This window comes from Salvelinus sp. IW2-2015, linkage group LG36, assembly GCF_002910315.2.
Source record: "Salvelinus sp. IW2-2015 linkage group LG36, ASM291031v2, whole genome shotgun sequence".
Classification (NCBI taxonomy): Eukaryota; Metazoa; Chordata; class Actinopteri; order Salmoniformes; family Salmonidae; genus Salvelinus; species Salvelinus sp. IW2-2015.
Window position 1 is genome coordinate 29,765,728 of NC_036875.1, and position 13,626 is coordinate 29,779,353.

Here is a 13,626-nt window from a genome sequence, read left to right on the forward strand (position 1 = left end):
CATGGTGGGGTATGACAGAGGTGGCAGTTCTTGGGGACATGGTGGGGTATGACAGAGGTGGCAGTTCTTGGGGACATGGTGGGGCTATGACAGAGGTGGCAGTTCTTGGGGACATGGTGGCTTATGACAGAGGTGGCAGTTCTTGGGGACATGGTGGGGCTATGGCGGAGGTGGAAGTTCTAGCATCATGGGCAGAGCAGTGCATAGTCATGGTGATGATTTCAGGATGAACTGCAACACTTGCAATCTAAGCAAGCGTAAATATCTTAAATTGAGTGATAATTCACGTAGAATGAGTTTTTTTCAACATTTTTCATAATTAACTAGCATAATGTCATTAGCACATCAAACATTAGCACCTTTTTCTCCCCAATTTAGTGAAATCCAATTGTCTCATCATTGCAAATCCCCAACGGGAGAGGGAGAGGGGAAGATCGAGTCAAGCGTCCTCCGAAACATGACGCGCCAAACCGAGCTTAACCCGCTTAACCCGGAAGCCAGCCGCACCAATGCCTCTGAGGAAACAATGTTTAACTGACAACCGAAGTCAACCTGCAGGCACCCGAACCACCACAAGGAGCCGCTAGAGCACGATGAGCCAAGTAAGGCCCCCACCGCCACACCCTCCTACACTCCTCTCCTTTCCTCCCCACCCTCCTATACTTCTCTCCTTTCCTCCCCATCCTCCTAAACTCTTCTCCCCCTCACTCTCCTAAACTCTCCTCTCCTCCCCACGCTCCTATAATCCTCTCCTTTCCTCCCCACCCTCCTAAACTCCTCTCCTCTCATCCCCACCCTCCTAAACGTCTCTCCTCTTCACCCTCCTAAACTCCTCTCATCCTTACCTTCCTATACTCCTCTCCTCCCACCCTCCTAAACTCCTCTCATCCTTACCTTCCTAATTCTCCTCTACTCCTCTCCTCCTCACCCTCGTAAACTCCTCTCCTCTCATTCTCCCCTCCTATACTCCTATCATCCTCACTCCTAAACTCTCTCCTCCTCTCACCCTCCTAAACTCCTCTCCTCCTCACACTCCTATACTCCTCTCCTCCTCAACTCCTATACTCCTCTCCTCCTCACCCTCCTAAACTACTCTCTCCTCACCGACCTCCTATACTCTCTCCTCTCAACACTCCTAAACTACTCTCTTCCTCACCCTCCTATACTCCTCTACTCCCTCACATTCCTCTGCTCTCACCCTCCTAACTCTCTCTTCCTCACCCTCCTATATTACTCTCCTCCTCACATTCCTCTCCTCCTCACCCTCCTATACTCCTCTCATCCTCACCCCTCCTATACTCCTCTCCTCCTCCTTCCTCTCCTCCTCACACTCCTAAACTCCTCTCTCCACACATCCTAAACTCTCTCCTCCTCACACTCCTAACTCCTCTCCCCTCTACACCTCCTATACTCCTCTCCTCTCACCCCTCCCTCCAACTCCTCTCCTCCTCACCTCCCTAAACTCCTCTCCTCTCTTCCTCACCCTCCTATACTCCTCTCCTCCTCACACTCTAAACTCCTCTCCTCCACACCCTCCTATACTTCTCTCATCTCACCCTCCTATACTCCTCTCCTCCTCACCTTCCTCTCCTCCTCACACTCCTAAACTCCTCTCCTCCACACACTCCTAAACTCCTCTCCTCCTCACACTCCTATACTCCTATCATCCTCACCCTCCTAAACTCCTCTCCTCCTCACCCTCCTAAACTCTCTCTCCTCCTCACACTCCTATACTCCTCTCCTCCTCACACTCCTATACTCCTTCCTCCTCACACTCCTAAACTACTCTCTTCCTCACCTCCTATACTCCTCCTCACATTCCTCTGCTCCTCACCCTCCTAAACTCCTCTCTTCCTCACCCTCCTATATTACTCTCCTCCTCACATTCCTCTCCTCCTCACCTCCTCATACTCCTCTCCTCCTCACCTTCCTCTCCTCCTCACACCTCCTAAACTCCCTCCTCCACACACTCCTAAACTCCTCTCCTCCTCACACTCCTAAAACTCCTCTCTTCCTCACCCTCCTATACTCCTCTCCTCCTCACCCTCCTATACTCCTATACTCCTCCTCACCCTCTATACTCCTCTCCTCCTCACCCTCCTATACTCCTCTCCTCCTCAACTCCTCTCCTCTTCACCCTCCTATCTCCTCCCTCTCATCCTCACCCTCCTATACTCTCCTCCTCACACTCCTCTCCTCCCCACCCTCCTAAACTCCTCTCCTCCTCCTCACCCTCCTAAACTCCTCTCCACCCCACCCTCCAAAACTCCTCTCCTCCTCATCCTCCTATACTCCTCATCTCCCCACTCTCCTAAACTCCTCTCCTCCTCACCCTCCTCTCCTCCTCACCCTCCTAAACCCTCTCCTCCTCACCTCCTATACTCTTCTCTCCTCACACTCCTAAACTCCTCTCCTTCTCACCCTCCTATATTCCTCTCCTCCTCACACTCCTAAACTCCTCTCTTCCTCACCCTCCTATACTCCTCTCACCCTCACCTCCTATACTCCTCTCCTCTCACACCTCCTAAACACTCTCCTCCTCACCTTCCTAAACTCCTCTTCTCTCCTCCTCACCCTCCTAAACTCCTCTCCTCCTCACCTCTTATACTCCTCTCCTCACCTCCTATACTCCTCTCCTCCTCACCCTCCTCTCCTCCTCACACTCCTATACTCCTCTCCTCCTCACCCTCCTTAAACTCCTCTCCTCCTCACCCTCTATTTACTCCTCCTCCTCACCCTCCTATACTCCTCTCCTCCTCCCCTCCTCTCCTCCTCACACTCCTATACTCCTCTCCTCCTCACCCTCCTAAACTCCTCCTCTCTCACCCTTATACTCCTCTCCTCACCCTCCTATACTCCTCTCCTCCTCACCCTCCTCTCCTCCTCCCTCCTCTCCTCCTCACACTCCTATAACTCCTCTCTCCTCACACTCCTAAACTCCTCTCCTCCTCACCCTCCATACTCCTCTCCTCCTCACCCTCTTAAACTCCTCTCCTCCTCACACTCCTCTCCTCCTCTCTCACACTACTATACTCCTCTCCTCCTCACCCTCCTAAACTCTTCTCCTCCTCACCCTCCTAAACTCCTCTCCTCTCACCATCCTATACTCCTCTCCTCCTCACGCTCCTTTCCTCCTCTCCTCCTCACACTCCTAAACTCCTCTCCTCCTCACCCTCCTATACTCCTCTCCACCCTGCTATGCTATACTCATCCCACCTCCCATCCTTCTCTCCTCCTTCCCCTCCTCTTCCCTGTGTCTTTTCTTTTCACCCCCGCTAACGCACCATCACTGCATTCCATTACACCGCCACCCGCTACGTTAGTGAAATTAAATGGCCTACTTACCAAAAAGACATTTTGTCAAACAAATGACCTCGTCAGGAGCGACACACGCACACACGCGCACGCCCACACACACACACATACACACACACACACACCACACACACACACACACACACACACACACACACACACACACACACACACACCACACACACACACACACACACACACACACACACACACACACACACACACCACGCACACACACACACACACACACACACACACACACACACACACATATATACACACACACTATTTGCCTTTAAATATCCACTTAAAAAATACCAGGCAGCCACTACAATAAAAAAGTAATCAATCTCATAGAGTACGCTGAATGTCTTCAATTTGAACAGGCTGTGACAAGAGCATCAGTCACAGTGCTGCATCTTATATCAACGCTGCCTAGCTGTCTGATTTTATGGAGCTGCTGAGTTCCTGCCTATGTTTCTAGAGGGGCTCAGGCTCTGCCTCTAAGACAGTCTGGGGAGAGGGGTGTTTGGTGTGTGTGTGTGTGTGTGTGTGTCATAGACCAGGGAGCCTGTTTAGTCACCTGCGTGTCAGGACATAACACAGCCAGCTAACTATCAGTTGATATTGATGAGGGCGTTCTGTATTCAGTGCTTGATGCGAGAGTATTATACTGAGAGGCTTCATCTAGCTGTTTCTCACACACTGGTAATGCATCCTTCTGCCCTCTCAATGAGAAAGAGGGAGAGAGATGGAGGGAGAGGGATGGAGGGAGAGAGATGAGAGGGAGAGAGATGGAGGGAGGGGAGAGGGATGGAGCAATAGAGGGAGAGGATAGATGGAGAAGGATGAGGGAGAGAGATGGAGGAAGAGGGATGGAAGAGGAAGGATGGCAGGAGAGAGATTGAGCAATATAGGGAGAGATGAAGGGAGAGAGATGGAGGGAGAGAGATGGAGGGAGGGGATGGAGGGAGAGAGATGGAGAAAAAGAGGGAGAGAGATGGAGGGAGAGGAATGAGGGAGAGGATGAGGGAGAGGAATGAGGGAAGGGATGGAGGGAGAGGGTCGGAGGGAGCGAGATGGAGGGAGAGAATGGAACAATGGAGGGAGAGGGATGAAGGGAGAGGAATGGGGAGAAGGATGGGAAGGAGAGGAGTGGAGGGAGAGGGATTGAGTAATAGATAGAGAGCGATGGAGGGGAGAGGGATGGAGGGAGAGGGACGGAGGGAGAGAGATGGAGGGAGAGGGATGGAGGGAGAGGAATGGAGGAAGAGGGATGGAGGAGAGGGACGGAGGGAGAGATATGGAGGAGAGGATGGAGGGAGAGGAATGGAGGGAGAGGGATGGAGGAGGGAGAGAGATTGAGCAACAGAGGGAGAGGATAGAGGGAGAAGGATGGAGGAAGAGGATGGAGGGAGAGAGATGGAGGGAGAGAGATGGAGGGAGTGAGATGGAGGGAGGGAGAGGGATGGATCAATAGAGGGAGAGGGATGGAGGGAGGGAGATGGAGGGAGAGAGGTGGAGCAATAAAGGGAGATGGATAGAGGGAGAAGGATGAGGGAGAGAGATGGAGGAAGAGGGATAGAGAAGGAATGATGGAGGGAGAGGGATTGAGCAATGTAGGGAGAGAGATGAAGGAGTGGGATGGAGGAAGAGAGATGGAGGAGAGAGAGGGATGGAACATAGAGGGAAAGGGATGAAGTGATATAGATGGAGGGAGAGGAATGGAAGGAGAGGGATGGAGGGAGAGGGATGGAGGAAGAGAGATGGAGGGAGGGAGAGGGATGGAACAATAGAGGGAAAGGGATGAAGTGATAGAGATGGAGGGAGAGGAATGGAAGGAGAGGGATGGAGGGAGAGGGATGAGGGATGAGGGAGAGGGATGGAGCAGTAGAGGGAGAGAGATGGAAGGAGAGGAGTGGAGGGAGGGAGATGGAGGGAGGGAGAGCGATGGGTGGAGAGAGATGGAGGGAGAGAGATGGAGGAAGAGAGATGGAGGAATAGAGGGGGAGAGATGAAGGGAGAGAGATGGAGGGAGAGAGATGGATGAGAGAGAGATGGAGAGAGATGGATCAATGGAGAGATAGGGATAGAGGGAGAGGGATGAGAGAGCGGGATGGAGGAAGAGGGATGGAGGGAGAGAGATGGAGCAATAGAGGGAGAGAGATGAAGGGAAATTATGGAGGGAGAGAGATGGAGGGAGAGAGATGGAGGGAGAGAGATGGAGGGAGGGGGATGTAGGAAGGAGATGGAGCAATAGAGGGAGAGAGATGAAGGGAAAGATATGGAGGGAGAGAGATGGAGGGAGAGAGATGGAGGGAGAGAGATGGAGGGAGAGGGATGGAGGAAGAGAGATGGAGCAATAGAGGGAGAGAGATGAAGGGAAAGATATGGAGGGAGAGAGATGGAGGGAGAGAGATGGAGGGAGAGAGATGGAGGGAGAGGGATGGAGCAATAGAGGGAGAGAGATGGAGAGAGATGGATGGAGGGAGATGTATGGATGGAGAGAGAGGGAGAGATATGGATAATAGAGAGAGAGGGATAGAGGGAGAGGGATGAGAGAGCGGGGATGGAGGAAGAGGAATGGAGGGAGAGAGATGGAGCAATAGATGGGAGAGAGATGAAGGGGAAAGAGATGGAGGGAGAGAGATGGAGGGAGAGAGATGAAAGGAGAGAGATGGAGGGAGAGAGATGAAGGGAGAGAGATGGAGGGAGAGGTATTTAATGGAGAGAGAGAAGGAGAGAGATGGATCAATAGAGGGAGAGGGATAGAGGGAGAGGGAGAGGGATAGAGCGATGGAGGGAGCAGGAAGAAGAGAGAGGGATTGGGCAATAAAGGGAGAGGGATGAGGGATAGAGGAATGGAGGGAGCATGAAGAAGGGAGAGGGATGGGGCAATAGAGAGAGAGGGATGGAGGGAGAGGGATGAGGGAGAGGGATGGAAGGAGAAGGATGGAGGGAGAGGGATCGAGTAATAACCAAATCAAATAAAAGTTTATTTTTCACGTCCGCCGAATACAACAGGTAAACCTTACAGTGAAATGCTTACTTACAGGCCCTAAACCAACAGTGCAATCTTTGAGTAAAAAATAGGTATTAGGTGAACAATAGATAAGTAAGGAAATAAAAAACAACAGTAAAAATACAGTGAATAATAACAATAGCGAGGCTATATACAGTAGTGAGGCTATACCAGTAGCTAGGCTATATACAGGCACCGGTTAGTCAGGCTGATTGAGGTAGAATGTACATGTAGATATGGTTAAAGTGACTATGCATATATGTATATGATAAACACAGAGTCGCGGTAGCGTAAAAGAGGGGTTGGCGGGTGGTGAGTGGCGGGATACAATGCAGATAGTCTGGGTAGCCAATGTGCGGGGGCACAGGTTATACAGGCTAATTGAGGTAGTATGTAAAAGAGGGGTTGGGGGGGATAGGGTTTCTGGGATAATGGTGTCGATGTGAGCCATTACCAGCCTTTCAAAGCACTTCATGGCTACGGACGTGAGTGCTACGGGTCGGTGGTCATTTAGGCAGGTTACCTTAGTGTTCTTGGGCACAGGGATTATGGTGGTCTGCTTGAAACATGTTGGTATTACGGACTCAATCAGGGACATGTTGAAGATGTCAGTGAAGATGCCTGCCAGTTGGTCAGCACATGCCCGGAGCACACATCCTGGTAATCCGTCTGGCCCCGTAGTCCTTGTGAATATTGACCTGTTTAAAGGTCCTACGTCGGCTACGTCCGGAACAGCTGATGCTCTCATTCATGTCTCAGTGTTGCTTGCCTCGAAGCGAGCATTGAAGTGATTTAGCTCATCTGGTAGGCTCATGTCACTGGGCAGGCTGTGCTTCCCTTTGTAGTCTGTAATAGTTTGCAAGCCCTGCCACATAAGACGAGCGTTGGAACCGGTGTAGTACAATTCAATCTTAGCCCTGTATTGGCGCTTTGCCTTTTTGATGGTTCGTCGATTTCTTATAAGCTTCCGGGTTAGCTTCCCGCACCTTGAAAGCAGAAGCTCTACCCTTTAGCTCAGTGCGAATGTTGCCTGTAATCGATGGCTTCTGGTTGGGGTATGTACGTACACTCACTGTGGGGACGATGTCATTGATGCACTTATTGATGAAGCCAGTGACTGATGTGGTGTACTCTTCAATGTCATCGGAAGAATCCCGGGAAAATATTCCAGTCGGTGCTAGCAAAACAGTCCTGTAGTTTAGCATCTGCTTCATCTGACCACGGTCTTATTGACCGAGTCACTGGTGCTTCCTGCTTGAATTGTTGCTTGTAAGCAGGAATCAGGAGGATGGAATTGTGGTCAGATTTACCAAATGGAGGGCGATGGAGAGCTTTGTATGCGTCTCAGTGTGTGGAGTACAGGTGATCTAGAATTATTTTCCCTCTGGTTGCACATTTAACATGTTGATGGAAATTTTCTGATAAAAATTAGGTAATTCTGATTTAAATTTCCATACATTAAAGTATCCGGCTTCTCGGAGCGCCGCCTCTGGGTGAGTGGTTTCCTGTTTGCTTATTTCCTTCTACAGCTGACTGAGTGCAGTCTTAGTGCCAGCGTCCGTCTGTGGTGGTAAATAAACAGCCACGAAAAGTATAGATGAAAACTCTCTTGGCAAATAGTGTGGCCTGCAATTTATCATAAGATACTCTATTTCAGGCAAGCAAAATCTAGAGACTTCCTTAGATTTTGTGCACGAGCTGTTGTTTACAGATATGCACGAGTAGAGGGAGAGGGATGTAGGGAGAGGGATGTAGGGAGAGGGATGGATGGAGAGGGATGGAGGGAGAGAGGGATGGGGTAATAGAGGGAGTGGGATGGAGGGAGAGGGATGGAGGGAGGGAGAGGGATGTAGGGAGAGGGACGGAGGGAGAGGGTTGGAAGGAGAGGGTCGAGGGAAGGAATGGAGGGAGGGAGAGGGATGTTAGGGAGAGGGTTGGAGGGAATAGGGTTGGAAGAGAGGAGGAGGGAGAGGGATGGAGGAGAGGGATGAGGGAGAGGAATCGAGGGAGGGAATCGACGTAATAGAGGAAGAGGGATAGAGGGAAGGGGATGGAGACAGGAGGCTGATGAGGGGAGGACAGGTCATAATAATGACTGGATTGGAATGCATTGGAATGGTATAAAACACATGGAACAATGTATTTAATGTGTTCGCTACCATTCATTGATTCCATTCCAGCCATTACTATGAGCCCGTCCTCCAATTAAGGTTGCCAACTGGGATTTAGAGGGAGAGGGAAGGAGGGAGAGGGATGGAGCAAGATGGATGGAGGGAGAGGGACGGAGCAAGAGGAAGAAGGGAGAGGGAGAGCAAGAGGGAAGAAGGGAGAGGATGGGAGCAGGGATGGAGGAGGGACGGAGCAAGAGGGAAGAAGGGAGAGGGGATGGAGCAAGAGGGATGGAGGGAGAGGGACGGAGCAAGAGGGATGGAGGGAGAGGGACGAGCAAAGAGGGAGGAGGGAGAGGGATAGGAGCAAGAGGGATGGATCAAGAGGGAAATGGAGGGAAAGGAGGGACAAAGAGGGCGAGGGAGAGGGATGGAGCAAGAGGGATGGAGCAAGAGGAGGAGGGAGAGGGATGGAGCAAGAGGATGTAGGGAAGGGATGGAGCAAGAAGGGATGGAGGAAAGGGATGGAGCAAGACGGGAGAAGGGAGAGGGATGGAGAAGAGGGATGGAGCAAGAGGGAAGGAGGGAGAGGGATGGGAGGCAGAGGGATGGAGCAAAGAGGGCTGGAGCAAGAGGGATGGAGCAAGAGTGATGGAGGGAAAGGGATGCTGTATCAGAGAGAGAGTGAGAAAGGAGAGAGAAAACAGAGAAGCAGAGAGAGAGATTGGAGAGAATGCATGTGATGGAAAGATAGTAAAATGACAGAAAGAAAGAGAGGGTATGAGGGGATGGAGGGATATAGATACATATGCCTACAGTAATGACCACTGAGTGATGTTCAGAGACAGGGGAGAGAGATATCGGGGAAATAAAGAGAGGAGAATATCAAAGATGGAGAGAAATGAGAGACATGCTCAGTACAGTGACAGAAGCATGGGGGGCCTGGGTTACAGAGAGACAGACATACAGACAGACAGACGGACAGACAGACAGACAGACGGACAGACGGACATACGGACGGACGGACGGACGGACGGACGGACGGACAGACAGGCTGGAGGCAGCAGTACTGAGGCAGCCGTACTGAGGCAGCCGTACTGAGTTAGCAGGCTGAGGCAGCCGTACTGAGGCAGCCGTACTGAGGCAGCCGTACTAGGCAGCAGGCTGAGGCAGCATACTGAAGCAGCAGTACGAGGGCAGCAGGCTGAGGCAGCAGTACTGAGGCAAGCAGTATGAGGCAGCAAGTACTGAGGTAGCAGGCTGAGGCAGCAGTACTGAGGCATCAGTACTGAGGCAGGCAGGGCTGAGGCAGCAGTACTGAGGCAGCAGGCTGAGGCAGCAGTACTGAGGCAGCAGTATTGAGGCAGCAGGCTGAGGCAGCAGTATTGAGGCAGCAGTACTGAGGCAGCAGTATTGAGGCAGCAGGCTGAGGCAGCAGTACTGAGGCAGCAGTATTGAGGCAGCAGGCTGAGGCAGCAGTACTGAGAGAGGACATGAGAGTGATTCAGGTAAGTTACAGATGTAGTTCTTCAACTCAACCCTAATGGTGTTTTCCTACAGGACTGTTACAGCAACACTGTCTCCTGTGTGCGTGCGCGTGCACATGTGCGTGTGTGTGTGTGTTTGTGTGTGTGTGCGTGCGTGCGTGCGTGTGTGTGTGTGTCAGCCCAGGGAGACAGAGCACAGCTGACCCAGGTTACCTTTCACACCTTCACACAACACAGCTAGATTAACCTGGCTCACAGCTGAGACAACTGACTTTGTGTTGTTCAACAGTTTGTCTTAAAGCAGGGCAGCCAGTGGAGTGGGTGGTAGAGGAAATCCAGGTCGTTTAAGCCTGACGAGGAGAGGATTTAGAATCTGGCATCTTGGAAGAGGGCGGATGGGCGGGAGCTAGGGCTGGAGACAACTGGGAGATGAGAGAGAGCTATGGAGAGAGAGAGAGAGAGAGAGGAGATAGAGGAGAGAGGAGAGAAGAGAGAGAGAGATAGATATATATATAGAGAGAGAGCTATATAGAGACAGAGAGAGCTATAGAGAGAGAGAGAGAGCTATAGAGAGAGAGAAAGAGAGAGAGCTATAGAGAGAGAGAGCTATAGAGAGAGAGCTATATAGAGAGAGAGAGCTATAGAGCAACTGGCCCAGCCCCCACCAACCAAATGAGTGACATTAAACAAATGCTGAGTCTACTATGCTCACATGTGATAGGCCGAGGGTCATGGTAAGATGAGCACAAGAACTCCACCATTCTCACACTACATCCACCCAAGTGGCATGACACACATTCTATCTTAAATAGAATAGAACAGTCAATCACGGATTACAAAAAGAAAACCAGCCCCGTCGCGGACCAGGATGTCTTGCTCCCAGACAGACTAAATAACTTTTTTGCTCGCTTTGAGGAAGGACAATACAGCTGCCACTGACACGGCCCGCTACCAAAAACCTGCGGGGCTCTCCTTCACTGCAGCCGAGGTGAGTTTAAAACATTTAAATGTGTTAACCCTGCGCAAGGACTGCAGGCCCAGACCGGCAATTCCCAGGCCGCGTCCTCAGAGCATGCGGCAGACCAGCTGGTTGCGTTGTTTTTAAGGACATATTCAATCGAAATCCTTTTATCCCAGTCTGCTGTTTTCCCACCCATGCTTTCAAGAGGGCCACCAATTCCTCCTGGTTCCCTAAGGAAGGAGCTAAAGCTAACAGCTGGAGAGCTAAGGTACAGGACTACCGCCTGCGCGCCGGAACCCGGCGTAGCACTCACGTTCCGTCATCATGGAAGTGCTATTGAAGCAGCGCACTAGTCAAGGACCATATGCACCTCCAACCCTACCTGACACACTAGACCCACTCCAACTTTGCTTAACCGACGGGAATAGGTCCACATCGACCAATCGCAACCACAACTGCACACTGCCCCTAACCCATCTGGACAAGGGGAGATACTATTGTGCAGAATTGCTGTTCATCTGACCTACAGCCTCAGCATTTTAACACCATTAGCTACCCGGTCCAACGTCGGTCATCAAGGCTCGCAGACCCTGGGGTCTCGACCCCGCCCTGTGCAGACTGGGCTCTGGACTTCCTGAGCGGGGCCGGCCCCCAAGGTGGTGGAGGGTAAGGTAACAACATTCTCCACCCCGCTGATCCTCAACACTGGGCCCCCAAGGTGCGTTCTGAGCCCTTCTCCTGGTCTATCCTTGTCACCCACGACTGCGTTGGCCATGCACGTTCCTCCAACTCAATCATCAAGTTGCCGGACGACAAACTACATGTGGTAGGCTTTGATTACCAACAACGACGAGACGGCCTACAGGGAGAGAAGGCTGGAGGGACCCTCGGAGGTGTGGAGTAAGATACAGAGGAAATAACCGTCACACTACAACTCAGAACAAAACAAAGAGATGTTTGGTGAGAGGCTTCAGGAAACAGCAAGAGGAAGCATGCCCCGTGATCCACAAGTTGACGGGGGACAGTAGTTGGAGATAGGTTGAGGAACGTTTTCAAGTTCCTCGGTGTACCATTCATCACGGGACTCAAACTGAATTGTCCACCCCAGCACGATGACAGCTTTGTGAAGGAAGGGCGCTCAGCAGCGCCTCCCTTCAACCTCAGGAGGCTGAAGAAATCTTCGGTGCTTTCACCAAAGCTACTCAACAAACTTCTACGAGGATGGCGGACAATCGTATTGAGCATCTCCTGTCGGGCTGTGTTATCATCTACCCGCCTTAGGTTACGTGCAGACTGCTCGCCGCACAACACGTCTTAAGGTCATCCTCCAGAGGGTAAGTGAGGTCTGCAGGCAACGACATCCACGTAGTAGTGGGCAAACACCTGCCCTCGCAGCTGGAACACCTACACCCCACCCAGATTTGTCACAGGACAGGTGGATTAGTTTGGTGCGGGTGGGCTGTGCTTGGCCAAGAGGTGGGTGGGGTTTATATCCTTCCTCTTTGGCCCTGTCCGGGGAATCAATCGGATGGTTGGCCACAGTCTCTCTGACCCCTCCTGTCTCCAGCCTCCAGTATTTTATGCTGCAGTAGTTTGTGTCAGGGGGCTAGGGTCAGTTGGTTTATATCTGGAGTTATTCTCCTGTCTGTATCCAGTGTCTGTGATGAGATTTTTTTTGATTGCTCTTCATCTATTCTCTCCTTTCTCATCCTTTCTTTCGGTCTCTCTCGGCTGAGACCTGAGCCTTTAAGGACCATACGTCAGGGACTACCGGTGCATGATGACTTCCTTGCCTGTTCCCCAGTCACCTGGCTCTTGCGTGTTTCAGTTGTTTCCGAGTATCAACTAGTTCTGTCTGGCAGTTATGGAAACCCCTACCTTTCCCGAGAACCTGCCTGTTTATTCTCTTAACTCTTAATGATCGGCTATGTGACCAAAAACCAACTGTACCATTATTACTGATAATATATTTGACTAGCTTGTCATTTATGTAACTATTTTGAACATCTTTGGCCATGTTTTCTGCCTATATAATCTCCACCCGCACAGCCAGGAAGAGGGACTGGGCATCCACCCCTCATAGCCTGCGTCCTTTCCTCTAGGTTTTCTTCCTAGTGCGAGGCGTTTTGCATTTCTGATTGAGGTTTTTGCCTAGCCACGTTTGCCTCTACACTGCCATTTGCTTGCTGTTTGGTTTTTTAGGCTGGGTTCTGTACAGCATTCGCAGATATTAGCTGAGTACGAAGGGCTTATATAAAATAAACTTGATTTGAAAGGCCAATAAAGATTCATCAAGGGACAACAACCACCAGCCACTGCCATGTATCACCCCGCTTCATTCCAGAAGGTCGAGGGTTCAGTACAGGTGCAATCAAAGCAGGACCAGAGAGACTTGAAAAACAGCTTCTATCTCAAGGCCATCAGACTGTTTTAAACAGCCAACCACTAACATTTATGTGGCCGGGCTGCCAACTATACTGACTCAACTCCAGCCACTTACCCAATAGTAATTGGGAATGATGGAAATGATGTAAATGTATGCGACTAGCCACTTCTAGACACAATGCCACTTAATATAATGGTTACATACCCTACATTACTCAAACTCTCTGATATGTTATATTGTAAATATATCTGGGTCCTCTATTATTGGCATCTACTGCATCTTGCCATCTTTATGTTAATACATTGTATCATTCTAGCCACTTTAAACATTATTCCACATCTTTGATC

At 50.9% G+C, this 13,626-nt stretch overlaps 1 protein-coding gene across 1 annotated transcript in view; it reads right to left on the minus strand.

Annotated features, from left to right (window-relative positions):
• Window positions 1–13,626, minus strand: part of LOC111959497 (receptor tyrosine-protein kinase erbB-4-like) — a 491,946-nt gene that overhangs the window by 25,378 nt on the left and 452,942 nt on the right. Inside the window, exon 6 of the mRNA XM_070437633.1 lies at window positions 4,022–4,033. Within this exon, the coding sequence (XP_070293734.1) occupies window positions 4,022–4,033 (12 nt within the window). The remainder of the gene's footprint in view (window positions 1–4,021; window positions 4,034–13,626) is intronic.